Here is a 26,328-nt window from a genome sequence, read left to right as displayed (position 1 = left end):
GTTCTTCAAATCGTTCAGATTTTAAAATTTCGAACTTATTTGTTTCTGAAATTACGATGTCCGAGTTTTGAATCGTAATAAGCATCTCGAAAATCAACAAGATATCAGAAGAATATGATCGACGAGGAGATTACATTGTCTAACAATAAGATTCCAAGAATTTTCCATTGCGTAGTTGATACTTTATCTTTTTTATTTCCCAGTGCAATTATCATAGCATTAATCCCTTTAATGGATTTTCTGTATACAATTTATCAAAGTTCTTCGTCTTGAAATATAAAATTACTTATTTTATTTAATTCAAAAGGCATATTCGCTGGAAAAAACCAGCGCTTTATCATTATCTCTGTTTATCATAATTTCTGCAAATGTGTCATACTGTGTACGATCTGGTACATACCACGAGTACGCTTATGATGATGTACTTTCCAGCGGTAATCCCGCTGACAATTTGTTTTTATCAAACAGAACTATTTTTTTCGCGTTTCTTCATTTAAGCTTTCTTTTTAATTTGAATGAATAATAATTAAACGGATTCCACAAATTCTTTCGAAAGCTCTTATATGTACCAATAGTGAAAAAATTTTCATCTTAAAAAGGAAGATCATTGCGGTATTATACAATTAGATTTCAAGTTAGTCGAGCATCGAATAGCTCCGGTTAGCAACAAGGAAGATCTAACCGCCGCGATTACAAACCTAATTATGCATTCCTAAACCAAGACGAGAACGGTATAAATACGATTTTCGTCGAGATAATATCTGATATCGATGAATAAGAAAAATAGGTCTGGTGGAACGCAATCTTTGTTTTTTGCTCGTATTGACGAGTGATTAATATTTAACGTCACTTTATCTCTGGCTATCTGGCCACCATGGCCGCAGATGGCACAGAAAGAGCGCACTGCAGTATCAATCATGTACAAATGGACAAACAAGCATATTGTTTGGCAAGCGATCGTAATCGTCGGCTCCGCGTGATAATATACGTGTGATCGAAGTGGCGCGATAAAAAAACAAACGAATAGTTCATTGGCATTGAACTCTTCGCAATTTCGCGCGAGAACTCTTTTCGCATGTCCCGTCGAACGGGCAACGGCGTTCGAGATCTCGCCGCAACTCCGTTTTCTCGACGTCCCGGTGAAAGCTAAGTACACCTGAATTTCGTTTCCGTCACAACGTAGCGTAGTGGAAATTCTTATAAAAGGAACGGAGAAAACAATTACACACGAAGAAACTGTTTTGTCGACACACACTTCTCACATAACGTTTTATCTAATTTCAGACGTCTAACGACGTTTCCTTTTATCGTCTAACAATGCTGTTTCTTTTATCGTTTAACGATGCTTTTGATAGAAATATATTTATTGTCGCCCATACATTCACACAAAGACACTCCTGATAAGACTATAAATGAACTCGAAATAATACAAAGATAATGCAAAAATTTTCAATAATTGACGCCCACTTTTGGAGGAAGAGATGTTTCAAGCGCAGTGTAAAACAAAACTAACATAATTTCAATGTATGTTTTTTCAAAGAAATTTATATTTTTGTTTTAGATATTTAGATTTCAGATAAAATGCATTTCTCCTTTTCCAATAAAACTATAAGGAATTGTAATAAGACGCACGGTTTACATTAAATACCTCTTCACTTTAAAATAAACAAATTTACTTGACTAAAATAAAAGAAAAAATAACAGAAGTGACTCATACTCTTCGTGATTTTGTGAACAAAAAATGTAACAAAACGCGCGGAGGCGCGTAAAAACGGATTCTTTATGAATTCTAAACGTGGTCCATGACATCTCCTTAGTCACCGTTAGTAGTTCAAGTTATATTGGGAATGTAAATACTCGCGTAACAAACGAAATATATGCGGCGACGATTTTACGGTATCCTTCATTTTCGTCACGAACGTTGGACAGCGAAAATAACGGCGGCGATGATGAATCGCGTCGTTCGGTCGCCCACGATCGAGATCCTTTGTAAATGGCTTGTGAAAAATATGTAAATTAATTGCATCTTAATGCTCAATTTATTTGCACACAATAAAACGTGTGCACTTTATCAAATACAACGGAATGATAATGCGTTATGTTTTACGATGCACGGAATATCATCGACAGATGCTGCTTTCCTGATGCGATTACGTCAGATATTCAAATTCGACGCAATTACGGTTGTTTAAAGAATGGAAAGAAACTGCGTGAAATAAGCGTGTGGGAGTATCGCAGGAGCCGACAAAGGTTCCGACAGTTCCGATGAATCTGTGCGCGAAATGAGTGAATTGAAAGAAGAGACGCGACGGAAAAGCCGTTTTACGAAGTTAGAAATTCCTTATCTTTGAAATCGAAAATTCGCAAACGTGAATATTTGATTTCGTAGAGATAAATGCCTTCTCAGCACATTTCACATTTAAGTATTCTTCGCAGAAATACATATTTGGTCTCAGCGAAAAAAAAGTGACGTTACGGAATTTTGCAAGGCCACGGCGCAGAAAAATATTAAACGATAAGTGATTTAAAACAGAAGAGCAATGAGGCAAGCAATAAAAGTAAGCATGAAATATTTGTACCGCTTAAACCAACAACACTTGCGATTCTGAAAAGTACGATTTACGATTACGATAACGCGCGAATATACTATTTATATTTTTCGTCGTTTCGATATCTTTTAGTACTTCCCAATGCTTCTAAGAATAGAAGAAAGTAGTGATAAAATAGAAGAAAAATACAAATAAACTATTTTGTATTACGTATCACTTAAATGAATTCATATTAAACTGAATTTATATGATAACTGAATGTATATTAATTGCACATGATATTAATAATATCAGTGAAAATTTATTTTTAATTAGCAATATGAGTATATAAAATTTTTACTTCGTAATTTTTTGTGTTGTAGTTTTTTTACAGAGTTTTATCTTGTTTAAAGATACGATGAAATAAAAATAGTTTTTATTCAGTTATCAACTATATATTGCGTGGTATATAACGCATTGATAAGCGCGGGTATGTATCTTAATTAAACACACGCCTCTTGTTAAACAGAAGTGTCATCTCTAATCTACGGAGCCTGCAATAAGCTCCCTTTTCGCACACGCGCGACAATTTGTGAAAGCGCGTCAGGGAGATCCCCTCACTGGGGGATTCTCGCGGAGGAATAGACGATAACGTGGAAAACGCGCGTGGGAAGATAATTGCATGCAAGAGATACGACAGCATCATCCGACATTCCGGTCGATTATTCGATCGTCGTTAACTGCATTCCAGGTTCGAATACTTCCTTACGAGTTTTCGCTCACTCTCTCTCTCTCTCTCTCTCTCTGTCTCTCTCTCTCTCTCCCTTTCTCTCTCTCTCTCCTTCTCTCTTTCCCTCTCTTCCCTCTGATGCCGCGTCGCGTGAGTCACGTACGTAATTGGGGTGAAAATGTAGATTTGCAAAAGGGTCACTTTGATCAATTCCGGTTAATATCCAACGATGTTAACTCAGAATTCGTGGAATTGCTAACGACATGATTGTATTGATCATCGATTAAAATTGATCGAACCTGATCGAAACATCTCCTCCGCCGCTTTTCCCCACCACGAGATAATCCTGAACGTCGTCGCGTCCGACGTTTCAGGAATCCTCTTGATGCTTCATTCCACGCTCGTGCATTCCACCCGGCACGGTGCCTCACACAGTGATCCCTTCTGCTGGTACCTCTTTAAAGTCACCGGCGCGTCTTCGGCGTCGTTACTCCGCGTCCGGCATCGTTCGGCGTTGCAGGCCAGATCAACCGGTGGTGGTCCATCCGCGTGGTCTACGACTACGCCCAGCGTAGTCCTCCTCCACTGTCGCACCGTGAGAACTGTAAACATTATACTAAAAAATTATCTGATACCGATCTCGACGATCGTTATCGGGGATTGCAGGCAAGGTGTTTCTCGCGAGTGTGTGGTGTGTGTGTGTGTGTGTGTGTGCGTGTGTGTTGATTCACGTTGCATTTTCATGACGAGACGTCTGTTGGCGGTCTGTTATTTTATCGAAACGTGTCTCACTCATCAGACATAATTTATGTCGCTTATATGATTCGATTCATCATATCTCGATTATAATACTTTGACGTTTTACAATGACATTCATTCTTCGTCGATCCGATCGCATTCGATCAGCATTTTGATCAGTGTCCAGTTTTCGTCGACACATTCCTCAGATTGGCTGCCCGCCCAGTGAAATACTCACCGTTCAAAAACGACGTTCGCCTTTCTCGTTGAAAAATCATATTAGATCTTTGAAAAGATTCAGGTGAGAAGACAAAGCATTAACCACGCCTAAATAGCATAAAAAGATTTTTCAGAATGTTCTTACTCGTAAATTCCGGATTGCTTAAGCATCATATTGTATTTATAAATAATCGGATTTAAAAAAAAAAAAAGAAATTGTTTCAAGGAAATCTTCAGGATCGGTTTTATAAGCGTTAAGTTTTGTCCGTGAATATTTGACGAATAACAGTCTCACGTCATTGGAGTTAGAATTCGAAAATAACTCATAAGTTCCAGGAAACCTCTACGCATTATTTTCCATTTTTAAATCCTGATAACTCGGGTCCTAATCAAAACTTTTTATCTACTCTTTCAACCTTTTTTATCACGACATATCACTCCACCGCCGGTTATATTTTCGGAAGGAACAACTTTTTTTACCTGTGAATACCAATTAGTATAGCCTAAAGATTTAAATTAAAAGTTGCAAGGATCTAAAATAGAAGAGCGCGTAGGAGTGTCTTGAGATTTAATGAATCAAGTGTGAATTAAATGTATTCTTGACTCAGAACGAGGATAAAGTGTATTAGAGCGGCGATTAAATCACTGTCATTAACATGCTCTACTGCTAGTGACATGACGATAATCGACGATAAGTCAGAAGCATCCAAATCATGGCCCATGAATTACGCTGACGCAGCTGCGTTTGTGGCGTGCGTGCATTAAACAAAACTCCGACACGCATCCCGTATCGTGTATTAAGCAGCACACGCGCGTTCTACTTAATATATACGGTATCCGACTCACTAGTTTTACGCGAACTTTGTTACGGTTTTCTCGCGCGTGCGAAAGAGATTCCCCGAAGTTCTCGCGGAAACGAAATCAGGCATGATAAATAAAATATGTAAATAAAAGTCCCGAATAAATGTCAAAACCGGACGAAGAAGACGCCGAGTGTTTTCCAAAACGTTTTTAACGATACGTCGATACATATAACGGCGAAATTTAAAAATTAATTTTTGTTCCCTCTTTCTAGTCTTCTAAAAATAAACGCAGTAATACAAAAATTTTCCGTATCCGGTAATGAAGAGCGGGATTTTTATGCGGATTTTTGTGCGTTTTTCCTCGTGCGAGGGGATTCCCCTGTGTTCTCGCGGGAACGACCGACCGGTGAAATGCTAATGCAAAGGTACGTGCGATGCCTCCTCATTGCGTTCGAAACCGTATAATCGGCCGGACCGCCGCGTCAGCATTTAGAAGTTGTCACGTTTTTTACCCGATTATCGTATGTCTGTGCGGTATTTCCAACAATTGTAACTTAACCGCGACAGAATTTGGAATGTGATGCCTATACAGAGATCGAGTGAATATAATTAATAACTTAATTATTAATAGCTAATGTGATTTTTTATACGATTCGCGATACATTAAAATTAATAAAATTAACAATGTCTTCGTTCGACACGTAATTAATAATATAAACAAGTAGCGATATTTCAATTAATAATATAAATATTTTTTAGTATAGTGATATTTTCCGGGCGCCAGTAAATTTCCCGATCCGTTATCTTCTATTTCATGAGATATTATAAATAATCCTGTTATTTGTTGAAATTCGCGGCGAGAGATGTCGATTCGGATACCGATATCAATAAGACATCGATCGGAAGTTCTTATAATTGCGCTTACGTGCGACGACAGCGATGTATAATCGACCGACATATGTATGTATTTACATATATAAGAGGCTCTTACGCAATTGCGTAATCATAGACCTATCGAGGTAGCGGTATCAGCTGTTTAAATGTGGATTAATAGGCGATCAAAGAGAGAGAAAGAGAAAGAGTTAGAGAGAGAGAGAGAGAGAGAGAGAGAAAGGTGGGGAGAAAAACACTTGACGAAACTCCCCGAGGCGACGGAAACGTACCTATAGATAAAAAATAATTAACAAGATATTTAATTTCTTAACGAGCAGGCGGTGTGGGAAAAATTGTTTTTCACGATAATTTTGTTCCCTGCACCAATTTAATTTCCGACGGAAGGAATTTTCCCGGCGTTTAATGTCCAACTTGATCTTAAATGATCCATGGTCACGTTATGGTATAAGTTACGGTAAAAGAGAGACTGACAGAAGTTCCTTATTTCTTTTTCCAGGATAAGCAATCGATCTCCTACTCGAACATTTACCTTGAACAGAAATCCCTCTCCTCTCCCCCCCCCCTCCCCTCGATCCGATGACTTTTGACTTTTTTTTACCCGCCAGAGGGTCACGCCGCACTGCACTTTCACTGCATTCGATTCCTCGGTGCCTAGCACTGCCGCGCATTTCAAAGGCCGTTACTTCTTCCCGCGGCGTTCTCGCGCGGTTGTTTCGCGCCGCGAATTGCACGAGCCGAGCGAGCTAACGAACGATCGAGCACCGTTAAATCGCGCCACTGAATCGGCACGAGCGGAAAAGATCGGCGCGGTACGATTGCCGATTCCCACGTCCCACGAGCGAGCTTTTCGCAACAATTTCCTTTCGCCTCTCTTCGAAAGAGGAAAAAAAAGAGAGAAGAAAGATACGTCGATAGATCGCGCGAACGCTGGACGTCTTGCTCCTCACGGAAGGAGCGCACGAAGACCAAAAAGATTAGGATAGATTAAGATAACGGTTGCGGTATAAGCAATATGAATTAAAATCGTTGGAAAACACACACGCACACATATGTCTGTGCACGAATCTTTCTCTTTCCTCTCTCTTTTCTCTTTCAGCTGTAATGTACTACACGTCGTAATCGATCCGATCGTCGATCGGGGTAAGGCGCCGTCCTTCGCAGCATCGATTCCTTATCCTTCAACCACGGACGATCATTATCGCTTCTCTTTCTCTCGCACGGAGAGTTACATACGCGGGTATCCCACAATCATGCACACGCACCGTCCCCGTACGTGGATATGCGCATATGTGCAGAGATGCCTGTTGCCGCCGGCCGCGCCGGACGGTGGGTCCGTTTACATTCATCCGCGGGCGTTATCGCGCGATACTCGCGACGACGTGACGAGATCGGAAGACGATACCGAATGACACACTGTATATATACGGCGGGTGGAAAAGGTGGTGCGATTAGTGGTGTACTGGCTCCCGTTATACACGGTGTCGCAAACGTGTGCTCGCTGGAGACGCCGCGTCTTACAATTAGTGCAACGTCGCGCGAGGGAAAAAGCCGATAGGAGACGGCTTACCTAAGAAAGGTAGACGACGACGTTAATTTATCCGACGTGCGATCTATGTATTTGTAATCGGTTGTGCAATTTCTTGTAATCGCGGTTGTGTAATTTCTTGCTACCAGCGCGATATTCCGCGGTGCTTTTCCGTCACGACGTGTATCTCGATGAACAATGATATCTGTCGTTTAGAAAAAAAAATTGTCTTTGCGCGATAAGCCCGGAGTAATATAAAGTGTAATATAAAGCGCGCTGCTCGATGTCCTCTAAATAGTCCATTACGAAAAGTTTATTACAACGTATAAAATTACACTTTCATTGAATTGCTTCCGCAATATATTGCAATATTTAACAATAAAATATAACGACTTTGGCGCAACGCAAGGTTTAACGTTTCGGACAATAATCTGACAATTTTATTACCAAATTCCACGAAACCGCGCCGGCCCGTTGATTGAGTTTCTCGGCACCGGATTGCATTGCATTTCACTCCGATTTCGCTGATGCAATCTATTTTTTGGACAATTGAGACCCGTAAATTTATACAGATCGAACAAACAAACAGATTTTTAGCATTTCAAATGTATTCGCGTCGAATCAAATAAATTACATAACTCGTTTCGGACAAGTTACGCAGAAATAATAACACCGTAAAATTTTCAAGTGACGCGACAGTGAAACTATTATCGCATACTATCGAAAATTAACGAGATAAGTTGCTTTCCTTTAAGATACAAAATATGTATATCAATGATGAGATGGAAAGTAGGGAGTAAAAGTAATTTTACAGAAAAATTCTTATCTCTACATCTTTCATCTCTCCGACAATAAAACTATGCGAGTTTAGTTATACTCGAGTTAACATACAGAACTTTCATAAAACTTACTTTTTTTAGAGAGAATAATACGAAGAAAGATAAAGAAGAAACACTTATTTAGACATATGGTTTTATGGTTTTTATTTAGATATATGGGCAAAAAATTCTTGGAAAATACCTGCGTCTGTAAAAATTGCAATTATAAAACTGTTCATTCGAGATGATTTTCTCTAAGCGAATCTTTGATTGACAAACGCAATGGATTGACGATACGCCCCCTGGCCATATTACGTGATATGCAGAAATAATTTCTCTTTTTTATCAGACGACACTTATCAGTAACACCTATCGTGCGATAATTAATATAAAACTAATAAAACCAGGAAGTGCAGATTTACTATCATCAATAACATTGTACAGAAACTTGACTTTCGATCCTTGATTCGCGAAAGATTATGAGATTGCTTTGCAAGTATAAGATAAGTCTAACAACAAAAGTGTGGAAGAGAGAGAGAAAACAAGGGATAGAGATAAATTTCTAAAATAAATGTATATAACAATAAGAGAAGAGAGCTTGGATAATGCGGAAATTTTCCCCGAAAACATGAGAAGATGATGTTTCCTTAGCGAAGCTAATACACTGACACAGAATTTCTGCGCGTGGTAATGAAATACCCTGAAGCCGTGAAATGAAAGAAAATATATTAAAAATATCGCGAGTCGACGTTTAACTGCTGACTGTAATAAATATCCGCGAGAAATGTCGAGATAAAGTTCACGGTCATAAAAAGATTAGGCACGTATCTTCGTAATTTTAGAAAGAGCTGCATGTAGCTTCATTACGATCGAAAACACAACGCCCGGCAGGGCGAAAATACCGAACGGGACGGATTGGTTGAACAACATTGTTAGAAAATTTAATATTTTTTAATCAATTAATTTGCCCCCACATCGTCATCAAGATAACGATTAAGACTTAAGTTCCCACGTATCTTAACTTTATCTGAGAAGCTTGTTCATAATTAAATATTTAAGAACGGAGATAACAATCTTATTATTCACAGACGAATGTATAACGCGATAATCTGTAAGATTAATTATATCATTGCGGTTTTGCAGTGAAGAAGAATTGGAGGATTCGCCACCATGTCACTGATAGACGCCTTGCTCGCGGCGGCGGGAGTGAACACGTCGTATTATCACGACGAGGGAGAGCATCCCTCGGAGGATTCCGAAAAGGATGTATTAACCGCTAAAGCCGTCACCATGGTGGTTTTGTGCGCTGTCAGCACGATCATGGGCATCGTACCGATGTTTTTGGCAAAATGGTTGAAGTGGGACATGAGCGATCAAAATCCCAGGTGAAGAGATAGCATCTTAAGCGACGGCTCTCTAATATACTCATATACAAATCACGATAAGACCTATATCGTAATAATTCTCAAGTATTTACTCGTATATTTAATCATAATAAGTCTCAAGAGAGTAACTTAATATTGTCTAACTTCAATTATACTTTTATGAGTCACTTGCAAGTCAATAATTTTGACAAAATAATTTTCGATACGTCTACTTGTTTGTAAAAAAAATCTATCTTTAACGAGATAAACATAAAAGTAAAAAAATTAATTCAGATTTGTATTCGCGAATATCCGCACGCGACAAAGTATGTAGGATCGCAATTCAAGGCGTACGTTCGCTGGTGATAACGCGACAGACTACGGCAACGTAATCCTCAAATGACATAAGTGACATACATCGCGTCTCGCCGATATCGCTTTAAGACCGATGATGTAATACGGCCGAATTGACGAGTTTAAATCACCAAGTACCGCTTTATTGCACGTAGATCGATGAGGACGGTGGGTATATTGCTCGGCTTCGGCGGAGGCGTTCTCTTCAGCACGACGTTTCTTCACTTGATACCAGAAGTCGCGGAAGGCGTGCAGAACCTCGTCGAGTCCGGCAAGATGCCGGAGCTCAAGTTCTCGCTCGCAGATATGCTTGCATGCACCGGGTGAGTCAGTCCTTTGACGTCATTACGTACAAATGCAAAATAAAAAAAATCACCTCCGCAGAGGTGGAATTTCTTTTCTCCTCATGGACGAGTGATGTATTACCTTCGTTTCAGCAAGAAGCAAAATATTATTCGCAACTCGATTTGAAAATTGTCGATCCAATCGATATATAATCGCGATTTTACAAAGATAATTATTTGTACATTTAATTCAACTTATTGAACGCAATTTATGATAACAGTGTCAATTTTATCTCGACAATAATTTTATTATAAGGTAATTGTCCCTATTAGTGCGCTTTTATATTTAAATAAGTCATAAAAATAAACTGGTGCAAATAAATAAAGTATTTTTTTTATTAAGTTAAAGTATTAACTTAATAAAAAAAAACTTTGTATTTTTTTATTTAGTAGTTTATTTTTATTACTTATTTATTATATTATTAAAGTATTAACTTAATAAAAAAAATACTTTGTCTATTTATTTGTACTAATTTACTTTTGACTTATTTAAATATAAAAGCACACTAATAGGGACAGTTACCCTATTCCTTAATAATTGTCGAATCAGCAAATGTGTTGTTGAAATGAATGCGGTATAACGCTTCAGGATTAAGGAACTAATTATCGCGGATTTCTTTCGCAGATTCTTCATCATGTACCTGGTGGAGGAGTCTGTGCACACGTATCTCAGGAAGCGACAAACGGGGCGGAAGGACAGTTGCAAGAAGGACATGAATCTCAGCACGAACGAATTGGTGGAGAACGGCCAAACGTCGCAGCCGTGCGCCAGCAACGGTCACGCACACGCGTAAGCATGTTTGCGCTCGACTTTATCAAACGTGTTTTTTCATATCGCCGTCGTGCCGATGACACTTTCGACGGCGCGGCGCGAAGAAACCGCGGGAAAAACTTCATCTCCTCTTTAATTTATAGGGGCCACAGCCATTTACCGGCGATAATGGATGATGACTTCGTGATAACTTCGCTGAGAGGCTTATTAATAGTACTCGGTTTATCCGTGCACGAGCTCTTCGAGGGACTGGCGATCGGTTTAGAGAGCTCAGCCGGCCACGTCTGGTAATTGCATCGCGAATTGCGTCTTCAATCCCTAATTCGAGCCGCGCTCGTCTGCGCTCGTGCCCTAAATTAACCGTCACTAAGACGGGCGGCGACAAACCTCGCGTACTAGAAATGTAGCATTATATTTTCACAATCGCTCTACGCCTGTAATTGCAATGAAAAAAGAAGCTTCAATGATTTTAGATCTAACTACCAGTTTTATTGGTATAATTTGAGTCCAAGGACGAAACTGAATATAAATTTTCTAAAAAAGTCATGTTATTAGCTCGGATTGATAAGCTTCAAGATTGAGCTTCTAATTGGCGATTGATAATACTGTTAGTAATCGCGCTACGCTATTTATAGTACCGCCGCCGCCGCATTGAGCCGCTCCCGCGCGAACGAAGGCTCGAGCTGTGATATGACAAACGATTACAATTCGTCCCGTAGGTACATGTTCCTCGCGGTGGCGTCCCATAAATTCGTCATTGCCTTTTGCATCGGCGTCGAACTGATCGCGTCCAGAACGAGGCCGTACCTATCCGTGATTTACACATGCACGTTCGCCGTGGTGTCGCCGATTGGGATCGGCATCGGGATGGGCCTCGTTGGCGGCGGAAGCGCGGCCGCGAGCGGACCAATGGCAGTGATACTGCAGGCAAGTTTCTCAATCTCTTTTGGGAGGGGGGCAGGGGTGAGATACCGGTTTCCACGAAATAAAAAATTTTTGATGAGACAATCGATGATGCGAACACGCGTGTAAAATTTTATTGATATTCAGAGAAATGGGATTCTGCGTAATCTGTGGACTGGTGGAGCAAAGAAACGCGCGGTAAACTGCAAAGAAATAATACTATCTTACTTTTTTTTCTCATCGTAGGGACTGGCATCGGGTACTCTGCTCTACGTGGTGTTCTTCGAGATCCTGCAGGAGCATCGCACCGGACTGAGGCAGTACCTCTCGATCCTCGTCGGTTTCCTCGTGATGTTCGGCTTGCAGATGTTGAGTAAGTACAAACAATTTCATTGCGCGCTAACGCATAGCGTTGTTTTTGTATCCGTCGTTGATAGCAGCAGACATAAGAATTGGAGTATTTAGCGCGCTGTAAGTAAACGCCCGATCTCTGCGCTCTGTTAAACGCGCTCGTCGTATCTAATAAATAAAACTGGGAATTTTAATAGATAAGAACATTGTGTTGATATACGTCTCGCTCACTTATTGACTTGTCTGTATTTCAACGATGGAAATGCGTTGCAATCTTTCCACGAGAACGTATCGGCCACGTTAGAAAAATCAAAATACAAGATACGCCGATAAAAAGAACGATATTAAACGAAAATAAAGTTCACAAGTGTAATATTGCACGATAAGACGCTAAATCAGTGATTACTAGCGTAATTAACGGTCAATTTACTTTTCCTATAGTTGAGATAATTTTTAACCGGTGTGAGGTTTTCTTTAATAGATACGCTTCTGCAAAACAAAATCCACATAAATCTTAAGTGCTAAAAGATAATTTTAGCTAAAAGATAATTAGTTTTAATTAAACAAAAAGGCGTAAATAAAAAAGAACGGGGAAGAACGGGGAAGCATTCTGTGAATGAAATTTTGAAATGCTCCGAACGAGGATGATGCTTCGAGTATCCGGGGTCGGAGATCATCGACGCGGTCGACACTTATCGATTCTCAGCGAGTAATTATTGTCGCTGTGGTCAACAGTCAACTTATCGCGGTGCGTGTAAGTGTGTATACGCCACGTTTGCCAGTTCTGAAAGAGAGAGAGAGAGAGAGAGAGAGACGAGCGCAATATGCTCTTGCCGAGGCTATAGCTAATACTCGAAATGACGTACACTGCAAACTGTACATACATTATGCACACATGCTGCGGAAGGTGAGATAGCAGGGAGAGAACGGGATGTGGCGGGGAGAAAGAGAATGTGGCACAAAACGCAAAGGACATCCTGCCTGATGATTCACGCGGCACGATTCCCGTATAACATTTGATGATTTTGCCCGTCGTGAAAAATTCTCCCGCTCGCGGACAGACAACCGATTGTCGTTCGACGCGACATTCAGAAAAATAGTATCGATACGAAAAAACGCGTCTACTCCATTTATTTCTGAGTCACCCAAATTAGTTTCTTCGGCACGTGTAGCCTTGACGCTCACTCAATACGATTTATCGCTCAGCAATCATGAAAAGTGGAAAAAGAAATAGGAGATATCGTAGAAAAAAAAAATGAATGGCGCAATTGTAAAATCATGATTACTTTGTCATCAACTTACAATTAGAACGTCGTAGTCGTCGCCGATATTAATTAATTATTAGACGATATATATTTCGCGGTTGCTTGAGCTTTACGATCTTACGACGGTGGCGTTCAATGAAGCGTCCGACGCGGTGGTGGTATCCTTTCGTTTTTCGCGCGAAAAGAGGGTGAAAGTACCATAGAGCCGGCAAATAATAATCACGGAGGCGTGATCGTCTCGCGGTGGCCCACATCGTTAAATTATGCTTTTGCTTTGAAAGTGACGCGAGTGCAGTACCCGCCTTTACTTTTACATTTTCTCATCCGTGTCACGACGCTGCAGAAAATTGAATAAATCTCTCTCGGTCGAGAGAAATTATTTTCTGTAAGATTATTATCGCGAGTCCTCCGTTCTCCACGAGAAATCGTGAAAGGGGAGGGGGGTTGATTTTTTTGACAATTTTTAGCATCCTCGTATTCCTTCGTTCCTTCGCTTATTGTTAGTCTCCTCTCGTTCGCGTTACACCACTCAAGGAGGATTCATGTCTCTTGCGATCTAATTCGCGATGCGACGTTATTTATGACGCTGTGGGACGTGGAATAGTCTGCGTCTGCACGCGTGCCCCCCCGCACTTATAGCCGAGCGCCTCTCGTCGTACATCGTCAACAAACTTCTCTCATTCACGTGTGTGCACGTGTGTACACGCGCCCACGCATGGATGCGTTCGCCGCCCGCGCGAAGGAGGGAAAATCTATTATGCGTTGCTCCTCGTTGTACACAGACAGTTACAGCGATGTAACCGACATTTATCGTGCCCAATAACGCCGCGAGGACAAAATGGAAATTCAGCATCTTTTCTTCCTCTCCAATCTCCTTTTCCTTCTCTTGCTTCATTATACAATTAAATCCCCTTCAATTTCTTCCCTATTTTTTTTTCTCTTCACCTCTTATCATTTTCACCTTCTCCATGGCCTTTTTCCCCTTTTTTCGTTTCTTCCTCCTTTCCATTTTACTTCCGTTTCTGTATGCTCCCGTTCTCCTTTTTCCCTCCTTCCCCTCCCCCCCCTCTCGATCTCGCGTGCGTTCTAACGAGAAGAAAGGGAGCGACTCGCACGCGGGGCCGTCGGTCTTACGCCACTGAATGAGGGACGATCAGTCGTGGTGCAGGTGCCAGAAAGAGTATGCATGCTAGCGAGTGATCGTTGGATAAGGACGAGCGTAGCGGTCGCGGGAGTGGGCAGGAAACGGTTCGGTTCGGACTATGTAAGACGACGAGGCGGCGGCCGAGGGGTCCGATCGTGCCGAGTCCCCATCGAGACCGGAGTAGTAGTGTCCGATCGGCCGTCGCGGCGCGTGGAGCTTTCCGCCGTTTAGCGATCGTTCGCCTCGCGTGCGAACGTATCCGTGGGACAAACGTACCGTGACGATCAGCGGAGAAACTCCAGATTCAATCCGACGGTTTCGTTCCGGGCTAAGGTCACCGCGAACGTCCTCTCAATCGTCCTCGCGAGAGGGTCCTCGGCGAATTGGAGAACGGCACGATCAGGCCTCGATCGAGAAAATGCAGGATATATGAGATGAATCCGGTCACCGACAGAAACGTGCGAATGAGAGAGGTGGTGAAGTGGTGACGAAAGTATACTCTGTCGGTGTTTTTTTTTTTGCGCGCGGATCTCACTCCCGATATCTAATTGTTCGACATTTTTCACTTGCGTGTGCTCGACGTGATCTGTGCTTGCGGCCGGACCGGCGTTGTGAAATCCTCGAAAAAGAAGAGAAAAGGATAGAGATCAAAGTTTCTTTCTTCGTCACGTCACTATCAAATCTCATACGAAATGGAGGAGGCCAATCAGTTGGACACGTCGACGTCCAATATCCTTCTGATGTCAAAGATCGGCGCGATGATCGGTCTCGGCTTCGGTTCCCTCGCGCTGGGAACGCTGCCGTTGATGGTGGGACGTTGCAGGGCCAAGATGCAACTACGCCAGAAACGTCGCCGGGCGATCTCCTCCAATCATTTCAACACCTCCACGTCCACCTCGGTGTCGAACGCGTCCTCGCCGATCGTCGACTCGGCCTCCGCGGCGAACAAGCAAGTACGTCCGAGAAACGGAAACCAAAAATTCCACGATAGTCGGAAATCGGATTTCTGGTCCACTCGCAGCATCTCCGGAAGGCTCGTCTTTGTGCCGGTTATAAATCGAATCGAACTCACTGCGGGTGTCACACGAAGTCACATTCGCGGGAAAATAATAGGTATAACCAAGGATACCGAGTGGAATATCCTCGACACCGGTGGATATCCTTGAACATCTATTAAACGTATCCGCGCTGCATATAGATCGTTTTTTAATTCAGCAATTTTTAATTCCTTAATATCAGTTCAGTTCTATTTTATCTTCGCTATCTATACACTTGCTGACTTCAAGTGCTAATGTGTCAATGTACCGCGCTATCCTAAACACGTCTAAAACGGCACAAAGTCGAGACGGATAATATTTGATCACGTCAGAAATATATCGGAAAGTCGTGTTTGCAAACAATGTTTACTTCGATGTATAATTCGCTTAATGATAGTCGATCGATCATGTATTAATCGTAACGCGTCCGGAGTAGCTGCTTATTATAGGATGCTCGGTACTTTACAATCAGTATTTATAGACTCTCCGGACTATTTGAAATCAATTACATCTTGATTTTGTAGATGCAAACGTCGTGTATATGCATCTGATTTGTAGCAAAGGCAAGTAAAATTTTAAATTAACAATTGCAATTTCTTGTAAATCTATATCACGTATGAACTTACACGAAAAATCACGGTCTAAAAATCGCGATTCCAAAGCGCAGTCAAAGTCCATGCACGGAAAGAACAATTTTGTTGAAAGCTCTAAAAATTTTGCTGAATACAGATCTGAAAATAATTTTTGTTTAATAATTATCAAAATAATTTGTTGGAAAGTTAAAAATGATAGGCATTGCTATAAAACGTTTTTGATATTCTAGCAATCATTTTGATTTTCCAACAAAATTATTATTGAACAAAAAATTATTTTCTGATCTGGATCCAGCAAAATTGTTCTTTCCGCGTAGAAATTAATAACTGCAGCTATTTGCCGAGCGTCCTATTTAACAAACGCAAATTCTAAAACGGATCCCAAAGCACCGCGGCATCGTCTCTTCAGGGTCTCTTGACGTCGCTCTTGCTCTGCTTCGGCGGCGGCGTGCTCCTGTTCACGACGTTCGTACACCTGGCACCGGAAGTGCGCGCTAGCGTTGAGACTCATCAGTCGAACGGACAACTGCCCGATCTCGGTACCCTCGGTCTGGCCGAGCTGCTCTTCTGCAGCGGCTTCTTCCTCGTCTACCTGGTCGAGGAAGCCGTGCATGCCGCCCTCACCGGCAAGCCCGAATCCTCGGAAACTTTACTCTACCGTACCGTGTCGGTGCGCAGATGTAACAACAATCAGACGGGTCCGTCGGGCTCATCGGTGAACGGCTCGATCACCACCGTGTCCACGACGACAAAGTCCACCGCGTGGAAAGATGATACCGAAGACAACAAGGATCGGCCGAAACTTCAGCTCGATGATTCTCGCGATCAAGAAGGCAAGGACAATAAAGTGGTGCCGACTATATTCGTCCTGCCTGTCGCGTTGCCGAACGAAGGACATCAGGTTGTGCAAAGGCATTCCGATTTAGAACTAGCAATGCCGGAACTGAACTACTCGGTCAATCATCATTCTAACGGCCATCATCATCATCATCATCAGCACGGCGCGATGATGCAAAACACCTCAGTGCAAGGACTGTTGACCGTGCTCGCGTTGTCCTTTCACGCGATATTCGAGGGCTTGGCGGTGGGTCTGGAGCCGTCCATCAGCTCGGTCGCATATCTGGCAGCCGCTATCGCGACCCACAAACTGGTGATCTCCTTCTGCGTCGGAATGGAGCTCTATGTGGCCGGCGCGTCGACCAGGACTACCCTCGGCTACCTGACGATCTTCTCCATGGTCACGCCGATCGGGATTGCCATTGGACTCGTTCTCGACCATTTCAAGAACGACAGCGAGAATTTGGGGCCGACGCCTACTATACTTCAGGGCATGGCGGCCGGCACCCTGCTCTACGTGGTGTTCTTCGAGGTGCTGGCGCGGGAGCGGGCGAACGAGAAGAGCGGCCTGCTGCAGCTGGTCGCAATCATTATCGGCTTCACGCTGATGCTGGGCCTGCAGATCGCCAGTGAGTTCGTTTCCCGGAAGACGAGGAAATCCCCCGCGTCTGCAGCGTAGAACGCGCACCGGAGCGTATCGCGGCGCGACACACCGCCGATGCCGGATAAATGCATTATCGTCGTCGCTCGTGTATACACACGTCGTCCTTCGCGCTCACTGCGCGCTTCCGTTTCCCTCCTGCACGTCTCGCGTGACCGGTGAATTTCCGCGTGTCAAAACGGGAAATCGCACGGCGTGCGCAAATTTATTGCCGCAGGGTGAAAGTCCATCTCGACTCCATCAGGGTTCACCGGAAGCTATCTCTTCCTTGACTTCCTCGATTCGAATTTGCGTGACGTACGGGCGCATTATTATTCATAGGGGCCGGTTTTATCCTAGCTGCATAATTCAGACATTTTTTTCCCAGGCTTTTTCCTCCCTGCCTTAAACTGTACTGTATAATATTTTACATGCGAATTCAAAATGTCAATCTTCTTTAGACAAAAATGTCGATCGTGCACATCGGCCGATCGTGAATTCTTATAGTCATCGATATTTGATATCCTTACGATTAAAATTTATCGAATCGCTCGTCTCGGTGCAAGCCTAATACCGGTACGCCCTTGATACACTTCACGTGTTAGTTTCCTCGGTAATTGTCTAATCTATTGATTTACCTTAAACCGACGAGCTACGAACTGAAAAGTCAGGGTCAGGCCAAATTGGAATGGGAGAAGCGGAAGGATTCTTCGTGGCACAAATTCTCATGGCGTGCAACGCTCGTTCGTTCGGTACTTGCCGCGAAAATAGATCTTATCGAAAACGTTATTCTGTTAAAAATTGATAAACAAATCAGGCAGGCAGACATTTGTGTAGGCGACATGTGTACGAGTATACAAGTACGTAAATTCTACGTAGTGAAATTGATTTATTTGTTGATCTCAAACTGCTAGCCGATAAATTCTCGTTCACTTTTGATAGTTTATGCCTTGTTGTGATTGTTATTCCCATGCGGTTAATGACTGTGATAAAACTGACGCGAAATGATGATTCCAGCAGAAGCGAAGCAGTTACTTGTTACCAATCGTAAAATGTTTGAATCGTAAAATGTTTCTAATTCAAATTCATAGTTTAAGATTAAAATTTGTTTTTCATAGTCAACATTCGCCTTCATTTTTACGATCCAATATTTTATCTCTAGAGTGAGGAGTTTTTTCTTCTCTTTCCGTTCATTTTCTCAATAAAATAGAGACGTGTGCAACATTAAACATTACTCAATTACATAATTAATAATAAGTTAAAACGATTTCGTCTCTGACTTTTTAAGAAAAAATTGTTTTTTGACAGCTCCGTAGTTCGTTCCATTAATTCCGTTATATTGGAATATTTGTCGCTGTCCATTAATTAACATTTTCGACGAAGTCGAAATCTAATTATAAGTCGCTGACATTTGCTCGATTATTCGTGCGCGTAGAGTATATATTCTACTTATTGTTAGTATCCAATAACGCTGGACACAGATAACACGAGAGTGTCATTTCGCCGAGAAAGTAATAACAGGTGGGAGAGATGGATCGTAATAACGGTTACCTCTGCGCGGAGGTATGTCACCTGTTATGCAATCTTAATTGCATCTCGACCTTCTTGCGAGAGTGCGAAAGGTTCGCGAAATCGCGAAAGATCGTAGACGCAAATGTTCCACTTCAATTCAAAAACAATGACGCAATATGCTAGACGCGTTAACAAATCTTGTGGAACAATATCATGTAAAAGTACAAAGAATTGCCTAAGGCATGTTAATATCATAACTGTTTCTAATAGAACATAAATACGACAAAATAGCGTTACGCGTATAAAGTATTTAATCGGGCACGATAGCGTTACATACGTATATATATATATAAAGTAAAATTTTAGTACGAAGAAATTACGTGCTCGCTGCCATATCCGGTTTTAAACGGTTTATTGGAGCATTTACCCTGCATATGAAATACGAGCTCGTTACCTCCTCCTACTCGCGACTGTGCGAAACATGAACTTTTACACAACTCGCGTCGGCTGCGATATGATTGGCAAATTGCGTGCGGAAACAACCCACTTCTTCCAAGGCACACACGGGTTTCACGTGCGGTGCTAGAATGACGTGCGTGTTACGGGAGGGACACACTGTGTCATGCTGACAACAGGCAGACGAATCTCGATCTCATAAGGGATCTGGTTATAGTCCCAAGGCTTTCTCTCCACCCATGGCAATGACCCGGGACGGGTAGGTCGATGGACGATCCGACCGACTTTCGACTGGCTTTCTCAACCGTTTGACGCATTTCGTGATGACGAAATTGCCGTCGAGTGCTTGAGTGCCGTTTGGAGAATTTCATATGTATACATATATATATATGCGCGCGCGGAAATTCATTACTGGAGCTCTTGATGAGCGACAGCAGTGGAAACGGATGAGACATGATCGCGACGCGCGACACACACACCCATCAAGTTATACGACGTAACTTTATCGCGAAATATAACATTTCAAAGAGATTTTTATAATTCTTTATTGTGTTACTCTAACATTAATTATTAGCTCATTAATAATACAGTAAATGATCGTGATAAATGATCAGAAATCAATTATTATTGACAAGACAATTATGACAGATAATTATTATTTTTTGCATTCGACTCGAACAAGATAATCGCTTTATCGTCGTACGAGTCACGTACATCATTATCGTTGATTAGATACTTTCCTAGTTGAATCTAATAACGTAAACATTAATCTAAAAATCTAATAACGTTAGACATCACCGTGCTTTGTCATCACGAACTATCCTTTCTCTTTAACGATAATGACAGAAGATCTAATCTCTTACTTTTATTAAACCATCCTGTAAAAGCGCAGATTAAAATAAATTAAAATAAATTCACAAATGTGTACTTCCACAAAAAACGAAGTTTAAATAACTTGTAAGAAATCAAAGAGTGACTTTAGAATTTAAAAAATTGTTCCTTCATCTAATTTAATTAAGTAACAAACGGAACAGGCAGACAGAAGAATCTATCTTCTAATTTACGAAAATTAATATACGAAAACGCAAACAGTTGAATTATATTCTAATTTCCGTAATTGAATGAGATATAACTTCTCAAAATGAATTATCGCCAATTATTTTCGCAGACCTCGCGATTGATCTTCACCGTGCTTTAAAAATCTCATGAAATCTCAAACATCTCCGGTTTCTGTCTACAGCTGCCCATTCCCACTCGCATGGACATTCGCATGGTAACCACACGCATATGGAGGGGCACGATGACGATCACGATCACCATGACGATCACGATCATGATCACGAGCACAAGCACGGCGTCGTCACGGGGGCGATCGACAAAGTGACCGACAGCATCGCCGAGGTGCTCTCCAACGCCCTCACGTCCTCGACGACGACGGTACAGTCGAACGACGTGAGCGAGATCAGCCCGTTGCGTCCTCAGCGCAGTTAGGGGACCAACCTTTACCGGGTTCCCGCAAGTTCCAAGCTCCACGGCTGAACTCTCTTCGGCAAGAGATTCAGCGCGACCAAAATCTCTCGGGAAGCTCGACGATCTCGAGACGGCGGCAACGCCTTTCAACTCAGGGGACTCTTCTCACACGCATTTTTTTAAAAACATTTAGCGAAGTAGGAAAATGAGATGTTGAGACGAGGGGAAGAAGAACGGTGTTATAAGCTGACTCTTTAGTGCGTGGATTTTGCGCGTCGATCGGACTGACGGCCTCGTGAACGGATGTTCCTGATGGACGTGGTGCAAATAGCGGGAAACTCATGTCGCACACTACGTTCGATAAGACAGTCTTTCATCGCTGCTCCGACTGGAAAATGCGGAGAAGAAACTTCACGGATTTGCTGCACCGCTTTCGCTGACTATCGCGACAGACATCCTTGAAGAAGAATTTCTCGCTCAAAGTCGCGACCGGAGAAGAAAAAAAAGTTCACCGATATATTGTATTTGTGTCTGAGTTTATTTTTTTAGATACGTAGTAGAGAATAAGTCAATTTGTAGCTGTACGATCATTTAAGTGCCTTCGAGACCTAAATACGCCACAGTATCGAAAGTACTGACAGTAATGTACGAGGGCGTTCTCCAAAATTTAAACACATTTTTCGATAAAGCAATGCAAAAAAAAACATGGACGCTGAGCTTATCGCGAGGTCCATCAGATTCCTAATTACTCAACGAATCCAAACAGGCCATGCGCATTTATATTATAATAAGAAATTTTAATAAATTATCACAGATATTTTTTATTCTGGCCGTCACATTTTTTAATGCCTAGTACAATAGAATAGAACGAAATGGGAATCCGGCAGATTTTTCAAACCTTGCGATTTCCCAAATATTCGCCTTCCCTCATATTTTTTGCAGAAAATTAGTTAATGGAATTTGTATTCTCTTTACATCGAAAAGGGACTACCGTTTCGAGACTAGCGAGAGTTTATTTAATTCGCGAATATATCCGTAGTAAAAATAAATCTCGCTCGTTTGATAACGAGCCTCGCGGAGAGTCGTTCGAAAAGCATAAATATGTGCTTTTCAAACGCCTCTCCGCGAGGTGAAAACACTTTCGTAAACGTCATCTGGGTTTCGCGATGAGAGCGGTTATTGTTGGAATGCCGTGTCATTATTTGCAGTGCGACGAAACAATAGCGGCCGCGTCAAGAGACACGCGAAGAGGCACGCCACGGCCACGCCGTGCGGCGATCGACCAGCCTTTACGGTTACACAGGGTATTCCTGTTTTCTAAAGTCGGGGAAAAAGTAAAGTTTGGGGGAACTAGGCTCGTTTGTCGAGCCTAGCTCCCAGAAAGTTATCTATTTTTTTAACGTTACGGTAAATCGGTGTCTTTCGTGCCGCGGATAAATTTATTCTAAATCGATGAAGAGTGCAAGTAAAAGAACGAAGTCTCTTGGACACCCTGTATGTAGACCCTCCATAAAAAGCTCCCGTACGTCTGCGACTCTCGACGCGCGACGGAGCGTCATCTTAACGAGATAAATTATCGTATTTCTGCGGTTATAGGGACGTATCGGATGCGATGCTTTGCGCGGAACAAGACGTCAAGATTCGAGTCTTTGTTAATCAATCGCGTTCAATTTCATCCTTCATGATCGTAGAGCCATCCTAAGATTCGTATTACGAACTTCTCACGTAGGACACGTGATCTCGGAGGTAACGATACTTTTGCAGTTTTGTCATTTATCATTAATGAGAATAAGTTTAATTAACTAAATAAGCTTCGTTGAAGATGTTCTCGCGTTACGAGCAACGAATGTTAGTGAGATTAAACCGCGTACAAAGTTTCACGGCGAGTCGCTCCGCGTTCGTTTGTACTGCTTTGAGGCCTCCCCCCCCCCCCTTGTCCGGTTCGATGTTCGCTGTAATCGTACGAGGGTGCAATAGCACGCGTAAATAAACGATAATAGTTTTGAAGAAACAGACGCGTTTCAGCGAGACAATAAGAGGGAGATAGTAAGCTACCATTTATGCCGTTTTCTTGCGAGTTAAGTCTCGCTTCGCATTTCTTCACATTCCAGTTTTCAACTCTGTCGTATATGTCTTCGCGTTATTTCAATTGTTAAACGACCGAGTTTACCCATAAAAATCATTGCACGTCGTTCGGATATTTTCTAGGATAATTTACGTAAAGAATTAATAAATTTCAGACACTCTCAGGCTGATATAGATAGCGTTGCACAGCCTTAGATTAGTTTCTTCTGCGGAGTAGAAATTAGAAATGCAAAATAGACGTCGATGGAATTCAGGTGAGGAGATCGTTCATACGTTTCATTCCTTTTTTTTTTCTATCGTGTCACAATTCGTATATTCATACATTTATGGTGACAGTTATCTACATATGACTCTTATGCAGCTTACAAAATACGTTTGTCAATAAATGTACGACGCTCGTACTTCCCGGTTTCGCACCGGAATTACGAGGTATCGTTTAAGTTCTCATGGTGCGCGTGCATTACCGATGTATACCTTATGCAACAATTTATCAAGTGCCGTGTTTATCGTGTCAGTGATACGAGAGCGAAGAGAAAAGCGCACGATTGTTTTTTTTTATTAACACGTTCGCTACAAATCGTAAAACGATCAATCGCCGAGAATCGCCGATATCACATTTTTGTGCGACAATTCACCTTTTTCTTACTTTTCTTTTTGCTTTTGAAAAGAAACGCGCGTATATAAAAAGTCACGGTGGAAAAAATATTACATAATATTAGTTTGCACCCAAAAGATTTTAGGAATTCAATGGATCGATCAAATCGCTCCTTCGTAATCTCCCGTCGCGTGAAACGAAGATTTCACAGGACGCAAGTCGATTCGGGAGTCACGCTTAAAATGCAGCAGACAAAAGGGTGCCGTATTCCTTGCTCGACGTAGTACAATTTCATTCCGTAACAATTCGAAATACAAATCCAAAATAGGAAGGAAAAAGATAAGAAAGCAATGTAAGAACAGCCTACTTTTTCGCTATTTGCCCGTCCACGAATTCGAGGTAACTCGAGCCGACTTTCAGAAACGCCACGCCGGTGCCGATGCCAGCTATCGTGCAGCAGACCGGGCTTGGTGGTACTATGGAACGTATCACCGCCCACAGCAAGACCGATCCCAGGCTCAATAATACCGCGCCGGTAGCACTGGAAAGTAAATATATGACAAAAATGGGAGATAATTCGGTTTTATGTGAAAGGGACGTACAGTCGTGAACAAATAGGTTGTGACACTTTTTTTATAGGTTTCTTATATATACATATAATATACGAGGGATCAACCACTATAGGAATCAGTGTACATCTTTGGGAATATATTGCTAGTAGAATATATTGCGGAAATACAATACTAGCAATATGTTATCAATATGTAGCAAGACCTAGCAATATTTGGTAATATTGTGCAATAGGTGGCAGTACATGAGGTAATAGATGGCAACGTTACTGACAATACAAAAGCAATGCAATAGCGATACTAGCAATAAAGTGTATTGTATTGCCATAGTTGGCAATCACTGTACATTTTTTTAGTAGTAGTCAACCCCTCGATAATTTATAGGCAACCAATATTTTGCAAATGCAAACCACGATCCGATGTACTATTTTTAGTCTAGAGACAGTACATCAATCGTGGTTCGCATTTGCAAAAAAAAAGTGCGTTTCGAAACCTATAAAAAAAAAGTGACGCAACCTATTTGTACCACGACTGTGGTACATGCACTACACATCGCCAGCATGAAATCTCACCTGTATAGGATTCTCACAGACTGTGGTGCAGTCTTCATGTGTTCACGTGTGTAGATGTACGATCCGGTACCAACCAGAGTGCCGGCCAGTAAGAAATTCGTAATGTCCCTCTTCGGGAATACTCTGAAAAAAATAACAGCGTTGTTTACAATCTCAATCTCAATCTCTCTCTCTCACTCTCTTTCTCTCTTTCAAATCACATAATTCATATTCGCCAACTCGCGTTAGAATCAGTTAGAATCTATGATACGTTCGTCTGTCGCAGCACAAATTGGAGTTACGTAAGAAGACAGAGAAGGAAGACGAGAAAAAAAGAGAACTGCTCGTCGTCGCACTCACGGCGCCGTCGAGCCGAACGACGCAAGCCGGGAGACTTACTTGATGACGAGGCTCGGGTTCATGACGTTGACGGACATCGCGGTGTACGAGGCGGCGCCGAATGCGGGCGCGTAGAACTTGGCGAGGTTGCACCGCGTGACCGGTCGCAGGCCGAGCTTCTTGACGATCGTCGAGCAGCAGCCGCCGCCGTTGCTGCCGTCGCCGCTGCCGCCGGCGGCATCGCCGCCGCCGTTTCCCTTACCGGACATTTTCCCCTTGGTCGCCGTGTCGACGCGTCGTTCCCTCGTGCCGCGGGTCACCGGAGGATTCCCTTCCGCAATCACTGCTCCGCTCCGCTGAGTATCGTCAGACCGTCGTCTCGTCTCGGATAGTCCCCGACGGTGTCACGACGAAGAGACTTTGGTCGGTAACCTTCGCGCCCGCACTATACACCACACACGCAGCACCGCCGACGAGATTACTACTAAACAGGGAGAAACCTGACTAACCTAAGAGAGGACAGTTACCGCAAGATGCCGGCGCGCACTAACGCCATCTGGCGACACGTGGTGTAAACTACATAGCAACGTTTGCTTATCTGCATTGTCGGTACGTACAATTGTGCCCACAAACAGTATTTGTGATGCGTGTTCGTCAGCGTGCTCCGCGGTGGCGGCACTGTTTCTGTAGATCACTTTAGGCGCGTCGCCGGCGCGAGAAGGATTGATTATCTCTTTGATTGACATCCGCGGTACGGGAAGGATGTAAATAGCGATCGCGACTTGATCAAATGGTATTGAAACCTATATATATATATTAACATATGCAATATCAAATTATCGCGCGCAATGATAGATTTGATACTTTTACACCGACAAAAGTATTATTCAGA

At 42.3% G+C, this 26,328-nt stretch overlaps 2 protein-coding genes and 1 long non-coding RNA gene across 8 annotated transcripts; 1 reads left to right on the top strand and 2 right to left on the bottom strand.

The window, feature by feature from the left end:
- Window positions 1–172: 172 nt before the first annotated feature.
- LOC105455380 lies at window positions 173–12,305 on the bottom strand. The gene is made up of 2 exons (XR_975111.1): window positions 12,221–12,305; window positions 173–3,860 (listed from the first exon to the last, which is right to left on the bottom strand). It is a non-coding gene; the product is annotated as an uncharacterized LOC105455380 (long non-coding RNA).
- Window positions 2,533–22,121, top strand: LOC105455381 (zinc transporter ZIP1-like). Of its 6 annotated transcripts, none has more exons than XM_011698665.1 (8): window positions 2,533–2,558; window positions 9,399–9,640; window positions 10,129–10,296; window positions 10,943–11,107; window positions 11,233–11,376; window positions 11,809–12,016; window positions 12,239–12,365; window positions 21,068–22,121. In XM_011698665.1, exons 2-8 carry the CDS (start codon window positions 9,426–9,428, stop codon window positions 21,316–21,318), a joined length of 1,278 nt encoding a protein of 425 aa, XP_011696967.1. In that variant the 5' UTR covers window positions 2,533–2,558; window positions 9,399–9,425; the 3' UTR covers window positions 21,319–22,121. The 6 variants fall into 6 exon arrangements, with proteins under 6 accessions (XP_011696967.1, XP_011696966.1, XP_011696964.1 ...); XM_011698664.1 differs by lacking the exon at window positions 2,533–2,558 and adding an exon at window positions 3,792–3,853; XM_011698662.1 differs by lacking the exon at window positions 2,533–2,558 and adding an exon at window positions 3,829–3,862.
- Window positions 22,122–23,656: 1,535 nt separating this feature from the next.
- On the bottom strand, window positions 23,657–25,929 carry LOC105455379. Its single transcript, XM_011698659.1, has 3 exons — window positions 25,497–25,929; window positions 25,119–25,241; window positions 23,657–24,518 (listed from the first exon to the last, which is right to left on the bottom strand). The coding sequence occupies exons 1-3, from the start codon at window positions 25,703–25,705 to the stop codon at window positions 24,341–24,343; spliced, it is 510 nt and encodes a 169-aa protein (XP_011696961.1). The 5' UTR covers window positions 25,706–25,929; the 3' UTR covers window positions 23,657–24,340.
- Between the last annotated feature and the right edge of the window lie 399 nt (window positions 25,930–26,328).

Source organism: Wasmannia auropunctata, unplaced genomic scaffold, assembly GCF_000956235.1.
Source record: "Wasmannia auropunctata unplaced genomic scaffold, wasmannia.A_1.0 LD335903.1, whole genome shotgun sequence".
Taxonomy (NCBI): domain Eukaryota; kingdom Metazoa; phylum Arthropoda; class Insecta; order Hymenoptera; family Formicidae; genus Wasmannia; species Wasmannia auropunctata.
The sequence above is the reverse complement of the archived record's forward strand: the minus strand, read 5'-3'. Positions and strand labels throughout refer to the sequence as shown.

Bases quoted from the DNA above. Each gene is read 5' to 3' on its own strand.
- LOC105455381 (XM_011698660.1), top strand. From the start codon at position 15,445: ATGGAGGAGGCCAATCAGTTGGACACGTCGACGTCCAATATCCTTCTG. The intron at 15,706-16,791 runs GTACGTCCGAGA...TCGTCTCTTCAG, and splicing joins CCTCCGCGGCGAACAAGCAA to GGTCTCTTGACGTCGCTCTT. The intron at 17,849-21,067 runs GTGAGTTCGTTT...TTCTGTCTACAG, and splicing joins GCTGGGCCTGCAGATCGCCA to CTGCCCATTCCCACTCGCAT.
- LOC105455379 (XM_011698659.1), bottom strand. From the start codon at position 25,705: ATGTCCGGTAAGGGAAACGGCGGCGGCGATGCCGCCGGCGGCAGCGGC. The intron at 25,242-25,496 runs GTAAGTCTCCCG...TATTTTTTTCAG, and splicing joins AACCCGAGCCTCGTCATCAA to AGTATTCCCGAAGAGGGACA. The intron at 24,519-25,118 runs GTGAGATTTCAT...TTTACTTTCCAG, and splicing joins TCTGTGAGAATCCTATACAG to TGCTACCGGCGCGGTATTAT.